We start from the raw sequence: 16,124 nt of genomic DNA on the forward strand, positions 1-16,124 counted from the left end.
AAGTTTAAATAAACAATGTAAATTAGAGAACAGTAGAAATCAGTAGAGTGAGAAAAATAGATCCTGATGTCTTCCAGCAGCATAACTATAGAGGTAGCTCAGGAAAACATGAGCCACTCTAACTATAAGCTCTGTCAAAAAAAATAACTCCAAAACTGGGAGTTGGTTCCACAGGAGAGGAGCCTGATAGCTAAAGGATCTGCCTCCCATTCTACTTTTAGAGACTCTAGGAACCACCAGCAGACCTGCAGTCTGAGAGCGAAGTGCTCTGTTAGGAACATACGGGGTAATCAGAGCTCTGATATATGATGGAGCTTGATTATTAAGGGCTTTAATAATAATAATAATAATTATTAAACTTTATTGATTTTACCCATCCCCTTGGAGAGCAGTGGGCTGCAACTGTGCAGCACCTGGGGGAGCAATCAGGGGTTAAGGGTCTTGCTCAGGGACCCAGAGTGCAGACGGTGGGGATTGAACCGGGTACTTGCAACCTTCTCAAAGCACAAGCGCGCTGCTCTAACCACTCGGCCACCACTCCACTTTATATTTGAGGAGAATTTTAAACTATATTCTCAATTTAACAGGAAGCCACTGTCCAACTTGCTTATCAGCTGTGATAAGGCCAGTTTATCATAGCTGAACAGAACCAGATGTGTTTTTTTTTGAAGGAACTGGAAATGTGAGAACCTAAAGTCAAAAGTTGAAATAACATCCGATAAAGCAAAGTAGAAGAATTTGGCAGGGGGAGGAAAAGTCATTATGTCCTCCAGCAGCCTAAGCAAGATCAGCATAACTACAGAGACAGCTCAGGATAACCTAAGCCACTCTAACTAGAAGCTTTGTGATAAAGGAAAGTTTTTAGCCTAGTGTTAAATGTAGACAGGGTGTCATCTATCTACCTACCCACCTACCTACCTACCTTCTTTCCTTCCTTCCTAACAGCCATTTACATGACAGCAACTCAATGCATGTAGACATGTCAAAACCATCTGCTGCAGTTCAAACTGAGCATCAGAATGGGGAAGGAAGTTGATTTAAGTGACTACACTTGGCATGGTTGTTGGTTCTTAGCTTTCCATTAATATCACAGAATCAGTGGCAGCTGGTGAAAAAAAATCTTGGTGGGGCTGGCCAATAGATTTCTTTGCCTAACCCAGTATATGCATTTAAATTAAAAGTCGGAAAATATTACGATTCCACAATAAGCATTTAATTAATAAAAAAACATTGTTCACAAAGGATTATTTTGGTGTTTTTGTCCTTTTCACAGACTCATGCCAGAGGGTTTGCATACATTGTACATGTACGTATATTATTATGAAACGAACCTTAATGTCTTGATTTAAATATATATCCTAATTTTTTATTTATATGATGATTTAAGTAGAACAATGACTAGTGCAAAATTAAGTTGTATTTGCCGGAGATGAAGTGTAGACTGCAAATTCTGTCGTGGTATGATGGCTCCCACAGTCAATTGGGAGTGTCGGCCTGCATCCTTTTCATTGAAATTATCCATTTCTTTCTTCTTTCTTCGTCCTTCGGTAAACAAAAGAAATGTACATCCCACGATTTGGAATGCCTCTGTGTGCAATCAGGTAAACACAAGTCGTAGGCATTGTTTAGATTCCAAAAATAAACTAAAAGTATGCTCTAATTCACCCGTTTTGTCACGCTGGTAAGCGAAAACAGTAATGTTTTTGCCGACCACCGTGACCCGGATGTAGCGCGTCACGTCACGCGTGAACTGGTCTTTAAGCCTATATCACTGTAGCAGGGGCAAAGATTCCAGTAGCCCCAAAGCCATTCATTTTGGCGATGCTGATTGGCCAAATATTTATAAATTTTCCCTAGCAACAGTATACGATTGGTTATTTCGCTACACTTGGGCGCTTTGTGTCACGATTTGTTTACGGTTGAACTCAGAACCACAGCATACGGGACTAAAATAGAGAGTTTTCATTGAAGGGTTGAAGGCTGGGTGCGATTTGTCGGGGGGGACGGGGGGGATTTACCCCCCCCTCTATTTGTGACGTCCCCCCCCCCCGCTTGGTCATTCATGTTTTATCCCTGGGGAGATACATTCCTCCCCTCCCCTCTGGTCTGAATTTAAAAATTTATATAAATTAGGGCTGTCAGTGTTAACGCATAAGACCACAACGCCGACATTTTTTTTGTCGCCATTAATTGCGCGTCAAAATACATACATCGTTCCCTAATGTTTTTTTCCCGCCGTGCTCTCCGGACTGTGTTTCTTTTACCCTCGGCGCTTTCCGTAGTTAAATAGGTTCAGGTGTTGGGTTGGTGTTTCAGGCTCTGCTTTAAAATGGTTGTCCTCTTACTTATCTGATAAGTCAACCTTCTTGACTGCGTCTACTTATAGCTCCCTTTCTTGTCCTGTTCAATGTGGTGTTCCACAGGCCTCTTTTCTGGGGCCTCTGTTGTTTTTGATTTATCAGCTCTCGCTGGGCCCCATATTGTCATCTTTTTAAGGATATTTCCTATCACTGCTATGCAGATGATATCCAGTTATATATTTCCTTTCTTCCAAAGGAAGTGTCGAAACTACACAATTCACTGTGATCTGGATCTAATTAAAAGTTGAGATTTTTCTTCAGTTAAATGAAGAAAAAACTGAAGTGCTCATCTTTGCACCAGGAAAAAAAAACAACTGTAAAGACAAAACAAACCCTTGGGGCTCTTGACCCCTCGGCTAAGTCTTCTCTTACAAACCTTGGAATAATCATTGATTTGGGTTTTATGCTGAAAAATCATGTTAAATCTCTGGTTTATTGCTGTTTCTACCATCTGTGAAACGTTGCCAAATGTAGCCCTATTGTCTTTCATCCTGTGATGGAAATTGTAATTAATGCTTTTGTTTCGTCATGTCTGGATTATTGCAACGCACTTTACACGACTTACCAAAACATCCATAGACCGGCTGCAGTTTGGTCAAAATTCTGCAGCTAGGCTCCTGACAAGATCTTCTAAATTTTGTCATGTTACTTGACTTCCGAAGCAGCTTCATTGGATCCTGGTTTATTATAGATTGCATTTCAAAATCTTAGTTTTGACTTGGAGAACTCTGCATGGACAGACATCACGGTACATCGCTGAGGTCTTAACCCTTACACACCAACTAGGGCTCTGAGGTCCAGTGATCCAGACCTGCTGATGTTCCCCATACTAAATTTAAACTAAGGGAGACAGAACTTGTTCTTCTGTTGCTCCAAGACTCTGGAACTTCCCTTCCTCTGACTCTGAGATCAGCAGACTCAATGATTTCTTTTAAAAGCCAGCTAAAAAGATATCCTTTTAAATCTGGTTTTAATTTTTTTTTCTGTTTTTATCGTCTATTGTAAAGCACTTTGGGATTTTTATCTTGAGAGGTGCTATATAAATAAAGTTTTACTTACTTGGAAAGTTCTCCCGATTCTCTTTTCCCTGAACAGATTCGATAGGAGCAAGAGTGACAACAAAACAAAACAAATATGACACCTGATTAGACATTTTTGTTTCTCTGATGTAGTATTTAATCTAGAGGGGTGAATGTTGGCCTTGTCTTTACAAGTAACTCCATGTGTCACACAGTGGATATTTGTGTAGTTTCTATTTATTGTATGTGGATTTTATTGTGTCTATGTCCTGTTCTGATCTTATTTTCTTGCATGGCTTTAGATATTCTAAATTTGATTATTTTATTGCATGATTTTAGTTTACTTTGCATGGAACTGTTTTACTCCACTGTGGACCTCTTGATTTGATGACAGTCACCCGTTGAGGTGTGGCAACCTGGCTACCAAACAGTCCAGCCAGGAAAGCTGGCTGAGCAGTTTAGATGGACATGGCACAGGTTACTGATGGGAGATGGAGGCGAGATGGAAGGATGACTCAGAAGTTGAGCCAGGAGGGAAGAACTGGCTGTATGTTCCAGTGGTGAAGAGACTAATGTGGAGGCCAGCTGACTGACGACACATGGTGTTCATCCCAAAGGGAGAAATTGCAAACAGTGCAAAGCAATGTGTTGACCACCACAGGGCAGGGGTGAAATCTCTTCCCTTATATGTGAGTGCTGCTTTTCACTGTTGTGTTCACAATGCAGCATTTCCAGACCGGCTGTACAAGCAAGGATGCTGGACAGTGTCCATTCTCCACAGGGTGGTCAAGTGAGGAGGACCACTGCTCTGAGACCACTGCTACTGAGCTGAGAGAGAGGAAAGCCCTTCCTTGTCATCCCCAGCCAGAGAATGTTTAGACTGCAAGTTTCAAGGAAACTGATCCTCCTAGATTTTGTTATTTTCAGTAGTTTTATGGACTTTGAAGTGAGTAACTTTGCTTACATTTTTTTAATATTTTTGTGCATTTTGTTCTCTTGCTGTTTTATGAGAAACCCTTTAGCCTCTGTAGCCACAACCAAAGATTTCTCCATAGTCCTCGTCTTTCGTCTGCAACCACTGGAAATCATGCAGTGTGTACTGGGCATAAGATTTGGAGTTCACCCAACATGTTTCCCAAAGATCTCACGTTGCCCATAATAATCAAAGGAATCCTCTCTCTTCTTCTTGCTCCTGCTCTGCATCCTGGGCGCCTCCTTTTCAACTCAGTTGGGATTCGGGGATGTAGTTGACTTATTTTTTTGCAAAGGTTATACATAATGCAGGTGGCATAGATCAAACCTCTGGACTAAGATGGGTGTCAGCTGCTGGGCTTTTCAGAATAAGCTGATTACACATAGCACTTAATGGTTAAATTTAATGACCAATAGTGTTGTGTCACATAGGGTCAAAGACAGCAGACTGATTTAACACTTTCCAATAAATCTATCATCAAAATTAGAAACTAACAGCAGATCTGAACTGTAACTGTTACTGTGTGAAAATGTCTGTATATGAATTTAGGGCCTGTGTTTGAGACTAACTGCTGCAAAATCAAGTCTCTTGATTTGTCTTTAAAAGGACAAAATATTGATTAACCTTGAAGCCACCAAATCAAGAAGAATTTATTATCACAAGCACAGTTTCACAAAATAATGGGTCACATTTACACAGTTTAAACAGATCTAGAAGTCATTGTACATTTTACTAACTAACCACATACCAATAGTTAAATACACACATTATACACATTATCATTAAGACTTACACAAAAAAATTACTCTGTGAATGTAAGATGAGTTGACACTTTTTAAAAAATAATGCTTTTAGATCATTAGGAAAATGTGTGAAGTTCATTCCGTCTATCAAACAGTCCATCGTGTAAATGTTCCTTCACAGCAATCTATTGTTCAGCCTCTTGGTTGATGAAAATGTTGCAATTACAAAGTCAAGCAGTGAGAGCTAAAGACAATTGATCACCTTAAGCCCCAGTTCCACTGGCTCGTAATGGCCATGCGCGCACTGCATGGCTCCGCCCACTTTCCAGTGTTTCAGGAGCAGTTTTTCTCAGGGCCAGCCTGGGTATTTGCGGCCCCGCTGAGGAGTAATATATACCTTTAAGTCCAAGAATAGAAAAAATGTCACTGTGGTTAAAATTCTAGCCGTGTCCTCGCCATGACTGAGACAAAAGATCTCATATCTCAGGTGTGAATATTAACGCTGTCACTGAAAACAGCCTGAGGAAGGAGCTGTTTGCCCCGGGAACCTGCAGCAACACTCCCCAGTACACAGGATCTGATTATTTTATTAATAAATGTGTGATCCAGATATTTATACCGGTGGATTAATCCTTTAAAATATCCAAGACAATCTTGCATGTACATGTATAGAAACATTATTTATACTTTTTCTTTTATTTATGTCTCATTGATAATGATGTATGACCATTTACCATTTCTTGCAGATTTCTTTAAAGCATCAGCTGGGAAAGGGGGATGGGGGGCTAAAGCGACGCCCAGGAGGTGTGTCCCTCTTCCAGGCCTTTCGAATAACTATAGGCCCGTTTACACTACACTTTTTTAACCGAGCCGAGACCAGTCCGAGCTCGGTAACCGAGATAACTCTTGTGTGTAAATGGTCAGCAGACTGAACCAGACCGCGCTAACGATAACCGGACCGCGCTAACTGCAGACCAGTTCATCACCAGGTCTCGGACTGGTTTTTTTTAGCCCGGTTCCCTGATAACGAGGAGCGCATGAGCAGACCGCGTCATCCCCTTACAGTCAGCTGACTGTCAGCGGGTTTCCCGGCGTGTCTGGCTGCACGTCCCGATTCACACTCCAATCAGACAAATTTCAGACATTCATAAATAATAATACTAGCTTCCTTACCGTGCCACACGGTTTCCAGTGATGACTCTGCTTATGAACCTCAGCGTCTGTTGTTGTTTCCTGCGTCTGTAAATCCTTATTAGACGTTCATTTGTCTTATCTACGTCCCAAAAGCCGACTCTGTGTAACAATAACATCCTGAATATTACGGGTGCCGCCATTTTGATTTGCTCGGTCCCGCCTTCAATCCCAAAGAGCGGTAGTACCGCAGATCGCCACTAGGGGGCGAGGAGCAACCAAGGAACAAATAACCGAGATAACTCTTGTGTGTAAACGGCTGCATTTATCTCAGTTAACTGGACCAAGCTTGGACCGGTCTCGGCATGGCTCGGTTTTTAGGTGTAGTGTAAACGGGCCTTATAGCTGATGTTAGTAATCCGTGCTGGGAGGAGCTGAGTAGGGCGGGAGAGAACGGGCGGGCCAGTGGAACCGTGCCTTTACAAATGTATGCGGTTCACAGCTGGTGTGAGTAGCAGTTAGCTTCATGAACTCAGCAACTGTATGCAATAAGGTCTTCATTTTAAATATGCATTAAATCCTGCTATTGTAACATGAAGTGGTTCAAGACATCACTACATATAGGACACACAATAAGGTTCATAGGGAGAAATGGGGCAGATTGTCTACTCCTGCTTCTCTCGGCTGATGCAGCGAACCCTAAAACGTTCTTTTTCCCCCTGTACCAACTCAGAGGGATTTAGGTACATTGAGAAAATAGCTGCTGGACTTAAATAGTTTAAAAAGTAACATCCAAGGGAACAGAAGAGAAGAACAATTTGATATGAACTGATTCTCACAGGATGACAGGAGATGTGTCAAAGTTCTCTGCCAGACATGAGCTATAAACTGTTCTTCCAGCAGTGTAATACACACATTACTCAATCATTGTGCGCAAACTAAAGTTCTACGGCGCTGTGGGGATTTAGCTAAAAAAAAAAACAATGCTTTAAGCTGAGTAACAATTGCGCTAGCTGCTATTTCAAAACGTTTGTTTACACCTAAATAGAGTGAGTCAATTTGCAGTTTGTGGTCAGGCTTTTACTGACCAATAATCAACCAACCAATCAACCAATCAATCAATCTTAATTGTCAACTACAATTTTAGTGTAGTACTGATTTCTAGTGGTCTTTGAGGTCTGACCCACTGATTGCTGTTCTGGCTGATTTCATTTTGTAACATCACTTGCATCTGATGTGCATCAAAATATATGGCCCAATTATTTTCTACAAAACAACCCACACCAGTGTTGTCTGGTCGATAGCCGATGGTGCAAGTCCTTTTCAAACCTTTTCTATTCAAGAGCACCAACACTAATGAATAAAAGATAAATGTGAAAACTATGACATTCTGGCTCATGTTGCAGCTATTCTTCATCTATTGTACTGTAAGTTTCGGTTGGGGCAATCATTCAGAGTGGGTGGAGAAAGAAAACATTTTTGGTGTTAAAAATTATATATAAGACCCACAATGTCGCCTTTATAAGGAAAATGGAAAAAGCGCATTAGTCTGTGATAGATTTGTCAAGAGATGGGCTATTCCGGTCAGAAATCTAATTTACGTAAAGATATTTAAAAGGAACTCTAAGGCCTAGTCTACACATAGGGAGTTAAAAAAAAAAAATCTCCCCTACACAGTTTTTAAAAATAATACCATACACACAGGAGATTTTTTTGGAAAAGTTTTCATCCACACCAACCCACGGAAATACGCCACTGAGTGTTTTTTTTGTTTGTTTCTTTTTTTAAATACAGCAGACGCATAGGGGCCAGTGTACCGCAAACCTAAAACTTGTCAGCCAATCACAATCCTTCAAAACAACCATGACTTCCTATTAGGAATGAAGGAGGTTTGATCTTGCGGACAGATAAAGAAATGGAGCTTCTTTTAAACACCACATTAAAAGATGAAGTTAAAACTGTTGTTTTTAACTCCACTGTATGGCCAAGTGTATAAACAACGATCACACGTGGGACGCAGCGCAGCAATATTCATTGCAGACCGTGATGCGCCACACATTAATATCCATCTTTTCATGTACACACAGGCTCATAACAGAGCGTTTATAAATCTCCTCTTTCGCCTGAGTTTTTAGGATCATTCCTTTTAAGGGATGTATAACGGCATTTATGTGTGGCTGAAAGGCATAACTGCATAAAAACGTCTCATTTTCCCAGATATCCAGCTATGTGTGGACTAGGCCTAAGCTAATACTTCAAGCTTGTATAAAAGATTTACATGGTAATAACTTGTAAAATAGTAAATTTGTTTTGGTGCAATAAGTCATTTATTTGCTTCCTGTGGAAGCCTATATCACCTGCTGGTAGAAATGGAAAACTGTATTTGATGCTTTCAAGTTAAAAAGACACATGTTGCTGTATAAACAATCAATCTCATTTGTGTAAACTTTGATTTAATGCAACAACTACATGTAAGAAGCATTCATATTAATTGAAAATAGTGTCTGCATCCAATCGGAGATTAAGAAAACGCAACAATATTCCTATTTATGCATCGAAGCATCTGTTCTTAACCTTTATTAGATTTTTACTTAATTCAAAAGAACCTAAACCGCAGCGATTTCAATGTCGAACAGCAGAAAAAAATGGGTATTCAATCAATCACAGCCAATCATTTGACAGATTTATATCATAAACCTATTTGATTTGTGCAAGCTAAAATAATCAGTTGATGATTGTTTTACATTAAATGAACTGGGGAACAACTGTAAAGAAAATGTCATATAACATTTAAGGACAGTTGGACATTTAAAGGCCCCATATCATGCAAAATCAGCTTTTTGTAGCTTTGAACTATGTTATCACGCGATTCCTTCATCAGCCCCTCCCTGTCTGGAAATCGAGCGGTTTATCATGCCACCCAGGCCGACCTATTTTATAACACGCCCACTTTCTCCAACCAGCGAGCGGCAGAGCCAGAGTGCGATCATTTCTGCTCAAAATCGAGATGAAGAGGCTCTTTTAAGCACCTAATCTTTACAGGGACAGCAACTGCTCTTTATAGCTATATAGAAAATGTTTAAGTGGTGAAGATGTGTTTTGGACTGAGAGGTCTTGACCTTTGTTAAGCCTTCCTAAAGCATAGCCTAATCAGCAGAAGTGGTTGGAGTTTATTTTTGGGAGCACGCTTGCGTTTAGTGGCCGTCACTTCACTGATGACTGCTAGGTGAACCTCGGCCTGTACCAGAGTGGATTGGCCATAAGTAAATCAAACTGCTTGCTAGAGTGCAACAGTAATGTTGAGTATTATAAGCCTGACAGGCCAGACTAAAGGTACATTCACACTGAACACGAACAAGGTCAATGCATTGAGTGATTTACATGTTAAGGTGCGTTCAGGGGCGACTTAACAGCCGGCGATGCCAACAACGCATTTCTAGCGCTGCCAATGGCATGTATTGCGGGACTAGAATTAAGTGAAAATGCGAATAGGTGTGGTGGTGGACACCCTGTCAAGGGTCCTCCTCGTCCATTTGTTTAGGAGCGAAAATGTTTTTTATATGTTGCATATTTAGACAGTACAATTAGGCTACATTTCTACTGAGCAATGATGGATTGACTGATTGAAGACGCCTGTAGTTGGTGTCCCGGAGGGAGATCCGTCTGTCGACACGGGGCAGCAGCTCCTCATACTGGGTCCTGGACAGACGGGAGCACAGCTGGAAGTGATCGTCATCCAGATGCAGCTCCAGATGGTGGTACTTGCCGAGCCGGGCGTGTCCCTGGAGGATCTGGTGGCCTCAGGTTTGCTGATATCAACGCTATTTTTCCCCTTTACCCATTACATACAGCCCCATGACTTGATCGGTAAAACCCATGTTCGCAATGGTGAGTTGAACAGACAAGAGGAACTGGCCAGCGGATAGACGTTCTTTATATTTCACCATGCTGTGAAGTGGGCTGGGCGAGATTTCACTGTGTTGTCCACACGTTGTCAGGTTGAATTGTTTGCGAGAGAGAGGCCAACAGCAGGCGATCAACTCGAAGTATTTGCCTTGTTCACGTTCCGTGTGAACGTACCTTAAGTGTTGTTTATTTCTAATATGTTTTTTTATACACCAGAAACAGTGATACCAAATATGGTATATAGTAGGGTTGTAAAACTAATTGATGCCCAATGACTGGATACTGTTGGTCTGAGCCCCACCTTCAAGCAGGGCTCAGACCCAAATAAATGCTCCATATAGCCAAAGGCAATATTCCATCATATACATGCCTATAGTTGACTTTGGAAGGCTTAAAAAAGCATGATATAAAACCTTTAAAGTAATACACCGTCTTTATTTGTTTTGTTTCTTAAAAAAACTCAAGGTAAGTTCTTCTTCATCCAATCTTATTAATAATGACGATGATCTCTGACAGATGTGACTGTTATAGCAAGTAGGCATCCCAGTGGTCCTGAAAATGCTGACTATAGAGATCATACCTAGTGACGTGAACATCAACATACAGCATCAATCACAAGCTAAGAAAGGCTGACCAATGGTCCTTCCATCTGAAAGTGGGACTTTTAATCACCACACTAAGGTCATCTGGTACAATGTTTCTGAGGGGAGACATTCATCTTTCTAAGTGGCAGAGTGCCGCTCATCCAGCTAGATAAAAAATGCGAGGAAACAAGAACCAAGTGCAAACATGAGTCCGTCTGTATGATGTGAGGAAAACCATAGAGGCAACTTTTACTCAGAGAAGGGAGGGAACATGCCGAGATCAGCAAAATCCTCGATGTTGTAGTTAGCTGTTCCCTGGGTGGGATCTCCGGCCATAGGCAACATGTCCTACAGAGGCATGGTATCATAAGTCAGATATTCATAAACAGGAGTCAGCTGTTGAGTGCAGCAGAGAGAGTCTTACCTGGAAGACTTCTGTCTGACTGGGGTTGGTGTGAGCGTGCTGTTCCCCAGATTGCTGAGGATGATGCTGGTTCTGCCACTGGGACCAGACCTCACTAGGACGGCCCTGGAACTGGCCTCCACTTTGACCACCTTCTCCAGACACATCTGCAACCATGAAGTCATTTGTAGGATCAGATTTGAACAAACTGATTCACAACTGCCTTTTCAATTATTTTACATCACATTTAGAAGTTCTTTGACATTTCACCCAGTGAGGATCTTCTACCTCACAATTAATACGGCTGTCTACCACCTTCTGTTTGAACTCACGGAAGATTTTTCACAATATGTTTAATACATTATTTACAACTTTCATATTTTTTAAACAGAGGCGGTTGATTGAACACTGAGTGGAAAACCTTTATTTATACAGAGCAGTGAAAAGTGATTTCTTGTTTGCTGTTTCCTAACTTAAAGGAGCAATAAGCGCAATTTCATTATTTTAGATGGAAAGAACTAGAAAATAGTGATGTGAAGAACTAAAGGTAATATTTTACCCAGACTATGGTATGATGTCACACTCCATTTCTCTGTGTTGTTCTCCAGTCTTATTTAGCAAAGCTGGGCCAGCCCATATATGTGAATATCTGCCCCTTCCTGCCCTAAAACGTCACTGTCAGAGCAGAGCAGCGTTGAACTAAATACAAACTACAGTGTTCAAAGGGTTTTAATATACAATAACACATCCAATATACACTGAAAATGTAGAAAACAAAGCAACTAAAAAGCAGAGAAAGTAAATAAAAGAGTTTATATCAAGTATGAAAACAAGTCAAACCTGTTGTTACCCTAACTGGGCTTATGTTAACAATAACCAGGAAAACACACAACTCAGTTCAGTGAAAGAAAAAACAAGATCTGGAAGAAAATCGTCATCCATATGTGGCTGGAGACTAAGAAATATATTTTCCAAGCACAATATTTTGCTTTGTTTTACAGCCAACAATACTCTCAGAAAGGAACATAAACTGAATACCGGGGTCAAACTTTAAGTCTATATTGCCCATGCATACTTTTAGCCATGATCAGAACTGAAAAAGCCTTTAGGGTAAGAAGTGCACCAGTTTTTTACTAAAGAATTTAGGATTATCTCAACGGATGCAGTTTGTAGACCGATGGATGCTACACAACCTTTTTGGACAAAATAACTAGAAGCCAAATTGCCAGTTTCACATGGTCTACATATGTAGTGTGAAAGTGTCCTTTTCAAACTACTCCATGCCATTCTGGATACTGTAGTAGTGAGGATAGATATTTTGACACAACAGGAGCTTTGGTAGGAGATGCGTTTTTCACTAAAGCCATATCTGACATAATTACAGACTTCAATAAATTTTCTCTTTTCATAATTACCAGTATATGAAAAAACATACTGGATCTCAGGTATTCTAAAGAAATGGTCAAATACCTCCTTGTAATGGTTTTGGTTAATCGAATTACATTTCCATAGTCAGATGTGCCAACATAAAGGTGTCGTTCCTGAACCCCAGGCCTCACAGCTGCAAACATCAGTGAAATAGATTTAAATGAAAAGGGAAATAGTCAGTGAAGAGAAAGGCTTACCAAAAGCTGTGCTGCGGTTTGTCAGGCCTGAGTAAGCATTTCCACTGGGGGACGATGTGGCTGGGGACGACAGCGGACTGTAGGAGGCCGGGTCAGTCTGGTAGTTGTGGCCAGACCCAATACCAAATGGACTGGACTGGGCTTTAGTGGACTGGAGACCGTACAAACTGATTAAAACACAGCTCACTGGGTATGACATTACCACCAGCTAAAACTAAGGCGTGATGAAAAAGAATTACAGCTGGAATAAACACAAACAGCTACAAGCACCTCAGAAATATAGCAGCACTAAAACGAGGAATCCTGTGGATTTGTGCCAATTAGGTCAAATTAAACTTCCTGGATAATGCACAAACATAAGATCCTGAGAGACAATCAAGCATTTAACCAAACAAAATTTGTTCCAAAAGCAAAACATTTGATATGCAAACAAATTTTGGAACCATAAGGCTCACACAGTGAATTAACGTCTCTGTCCACTCATAAGGTGTATCGCATTATAAGGCACACTAAATATACTTCCCCAGTGTGTAATATCCCTCCGCCCCTTCACGTCCATAACTCCCTCCTGAGAGCGAGCGCAATCTGTCTCTGTGGGGAGGACAGAGTAGTTGGACTACACTGCCCTGTATCTAACATAAGGCCAAAATAAACAGAAATTTTATATTCAGTTAACTTACTAGGTTTATTGTTGCTAACACGTACTCCAGGCGCAGGCTGCCTAAAGGCTCCCAAATACTCTGGGGTACTGTGCGGATAATGTGAGCTTGGCCGTCTCTGCATTTTAACAGATTTTTGAGTACATTGTATCACATAAAATCGGTCAGTAAGCACAACTTTAATCACATATAAGGCACACCGGATTATAAGGTGCACCATCAATTTTTGAGAAGATGTAAGGATTTTAAGTGCACTTTATAGTCTGAAAAATACAGTATTCACAAAAGAATCATCTCTTGTTTGTTTGACAATACTTCCTTTTCAGTAAGTTCAATGTTGTTTTTTTCCAAAATGGAAATTTTGACTAACAGTCAACAGAGCATGTTCACTGCTCCTTCTGCCAACTTTTCCTACCTTCTACTTGGAATCCGATAGATACAGTTGGTAACTCAATAAGTCCAGCTTTGACTTTTTACCAAAAACTCCTGGTATTTGTGTACCCTTACACCCCAAGTTTTTAGTGTTTATTTATTGTACCAAATATTTTTGGAAAATAATACAGATTTTCATTTGGGTGTCCGATTATTTTCCCATGAGCATTGAACACATGTTGGTAATCCTGAAACTCATGTGGGAGCATAATTACAGTACTTTTACTGTAACCAGACAACTGCTTTCACGTTAAGTCGCCAATAACACAGGAAACAGACGAGAAGTATCTTTTTTAAAAATGAATAAATCTGTGGAGAAGGGCTCTGAAAAGTCTCTGGCAACAGCAGTGTCAGAGAGCGTCAGCCTCCTCAGAGAATGACAGGAGGGCTGTGAGTCTGTCTTTTTCCTCTCGCCACTACAAGCTGTGGAAGCGAGCCAGCAGCATGAACAACAGGATCTGAACCTTCACCATCAGTGAGCGGACCAGGCCGGGCCAGACCAGACCAGACCAGATAATTATCTCATAATGTTTCATTTATTTGTTTCCGTTTGAAAACTGGTGTTCCATACATAATTAGCTGAAATTAAGACTAGAAAACATCAGTCTGTGTAGAATTATTCTATACAATGTATTATCACTTTTGACTATTTTCCAAACTTGAATGATGAGGCATCATCACTACAAGCTGTGTTGCTAAGAAGATGTTATGTTTCTGAAGAAATGTTCAGTTAAACCACCTAAACATTGCAAGTGATTTGCTTCAATTAACTTGAAAATGATCCCATAGTTGAGGCAAAGTCACCTCAGCCATGAGAAATCTGGAGCTTTTATTTCTTTTCAAATGTCCAAACATGTAAGCTGCCATTGGCCCTCCTCTGCTATGACTGCATGTGCATTACCTGTCCAGTGAATGGAGGTCGGTTGCCTGACCATGCTACCTGGCCTGGGTTAAGTTGTCTAGAAATCTGAGCTAGATTCTGATTGGATGACCCCGAGGACTGGATGTCATTCACACCGGGAACATGGATCACAGAGGAACTGTGAATATAAATACAAAAAGAGACAAAGAGCAGTCAGCTTTTACTTCACTCTTAGTGTGTATGTTACAGTTGTAACCTGCCAGAATGGCTCACATGCACTATCACTGAGATCCACCTGAAGCTTTTTCCAGAGTGGCCCTGCTGGAAGGGAGAGCTCTGGGTGTAAAGTGGCTGTCCTCCAGCTGTTGAGGAGGGAACCATCATCTTTTTGTCTCCCGCTTTGGAAAAAAAAGCCACAGTTACACAAAGAACATACTGTGAAAGCCTATGTAGACTATTGTGTGTTTGTATAGTGTGTGTAAGTGTGTCATACAGCCAGAGATGCTGGTGTACATCTCAGCAAAGCGTTGGTCTCTCTCCTGGGAGAACAGAGTCTCTGTCTTATCAATGGTCTTCCCTGTATCGTGGACTGCACTGCTGACTCCTGCCACAGGAACCTGAGGGAACAGTTGCATGTGTTGATTTCACCAACAATACCAGAACTCAGCACTTGTACACGGTCACACATCTTTCATCTACTATCAAGTAGATGTTACTTTGTAGATAGTACTGTCCTACTATCTAACCTTATCCCTCCATTTAGAACATTAGTGTAATGCTTGTCAGTTGTGATGTCTCTATATGGATCTTTTTTGATTTAGCGATGTAGTAGGATGCACTTTTGTTCATTTTTAACTGGCTTTTGGGGTGACGGAGGACAAGCTCCCGAAGGTCTTTGGATTGTTTGTGTTTGGAAGATTGCTCTGCTGTGTACTCTGGCCTGTTCCCTTTGCTTGTGGACTGGGTTGCTGGCTGTGGCCTGTTAAGAGTTCCTTAGATATGTTCAATATCCCAGCATATTCACCTTACTCCGCTTCCTGAGGCCTGCTGCTTCCACTTTGCTGTACAGTTTTGGGTCTGCTTCATTCTTCTTCTTTTTCTTTTAATCGCAGTTGGCAAGCAACATTTGGTACATTACCACCAACCACCAGTAGACCTACTTCATTCTACTATGCTCTGTAATTGACGTGACTCCTGTCAATCCATCCTGGAGGCTTGTTAGTAACCGATCAACTGAGCAATCGAAATGTGGCCCAAAGTGAAACGGCCCTTATCTGCAGGAGCTGCAGGCCCTTTACCCGCAACAATGTTGCATCATCATGAACGCATTGCGGTCAGAAGAACTTCATAAAAACATTGATAAAAATAGTTCAACGCTGTCAATTGGGAAAGTACAATTGAGACATGCATCGTCCTAAACGTTTAGA

General features: G+C 41.0%; 1 protein-coding gene across 1 annotated transcript in view; it reads right to left on the reverse strand.

Annotated features, from left to right (window-relative positions):
• Positions 1–10,332: 10,332 nt before the first annotated feature.
• Positions 10,333–16,124, reverse strand: part of arnt2 (aryl-hydrocarbon receptor nuclear translocator 2) — a gene marked incomplete at its 5' end in the record, with an annotated part of 48,046 nt that continues 42,254 nt past the window's right edge. The window contains 6 exon segments of the mRNA NM_001309983.1: positions 10,333–11,064; positions 11,141–11,286; positions 12,745–12,895; positions 14,737–14,875; positions 14,993–15,095; positions 15,191–15,314. Of these exon segments, the coding sequence (NP_001296912.1) occupies positions 10,966–11,064; positions 11,141–11,286; positions 12,745–12,895; positions 14,737–14,875; positions 14,993–15,095; positions 15,191–15,314 (762 nt within the window).

The sequence above is a fragment of the Fundulus heteroclitus genome, unplaced genomic scaffold, assembly GCF_011125445.2.
Source record: "Fundulus heteroclitus isolate FHET01 unplaced genomic scaffold, MU-UCD_Fhet_4.1 scaffold_57, whole genome shotgun sequence".
Taxonomy (NCBI): domain Eukaryota; kingdom Metazoa; phylum Chordata; class Actinopteri; order Cyprinodontiformes; family Fundulidae; genus Fundulus; species Fundulus heteroclitus.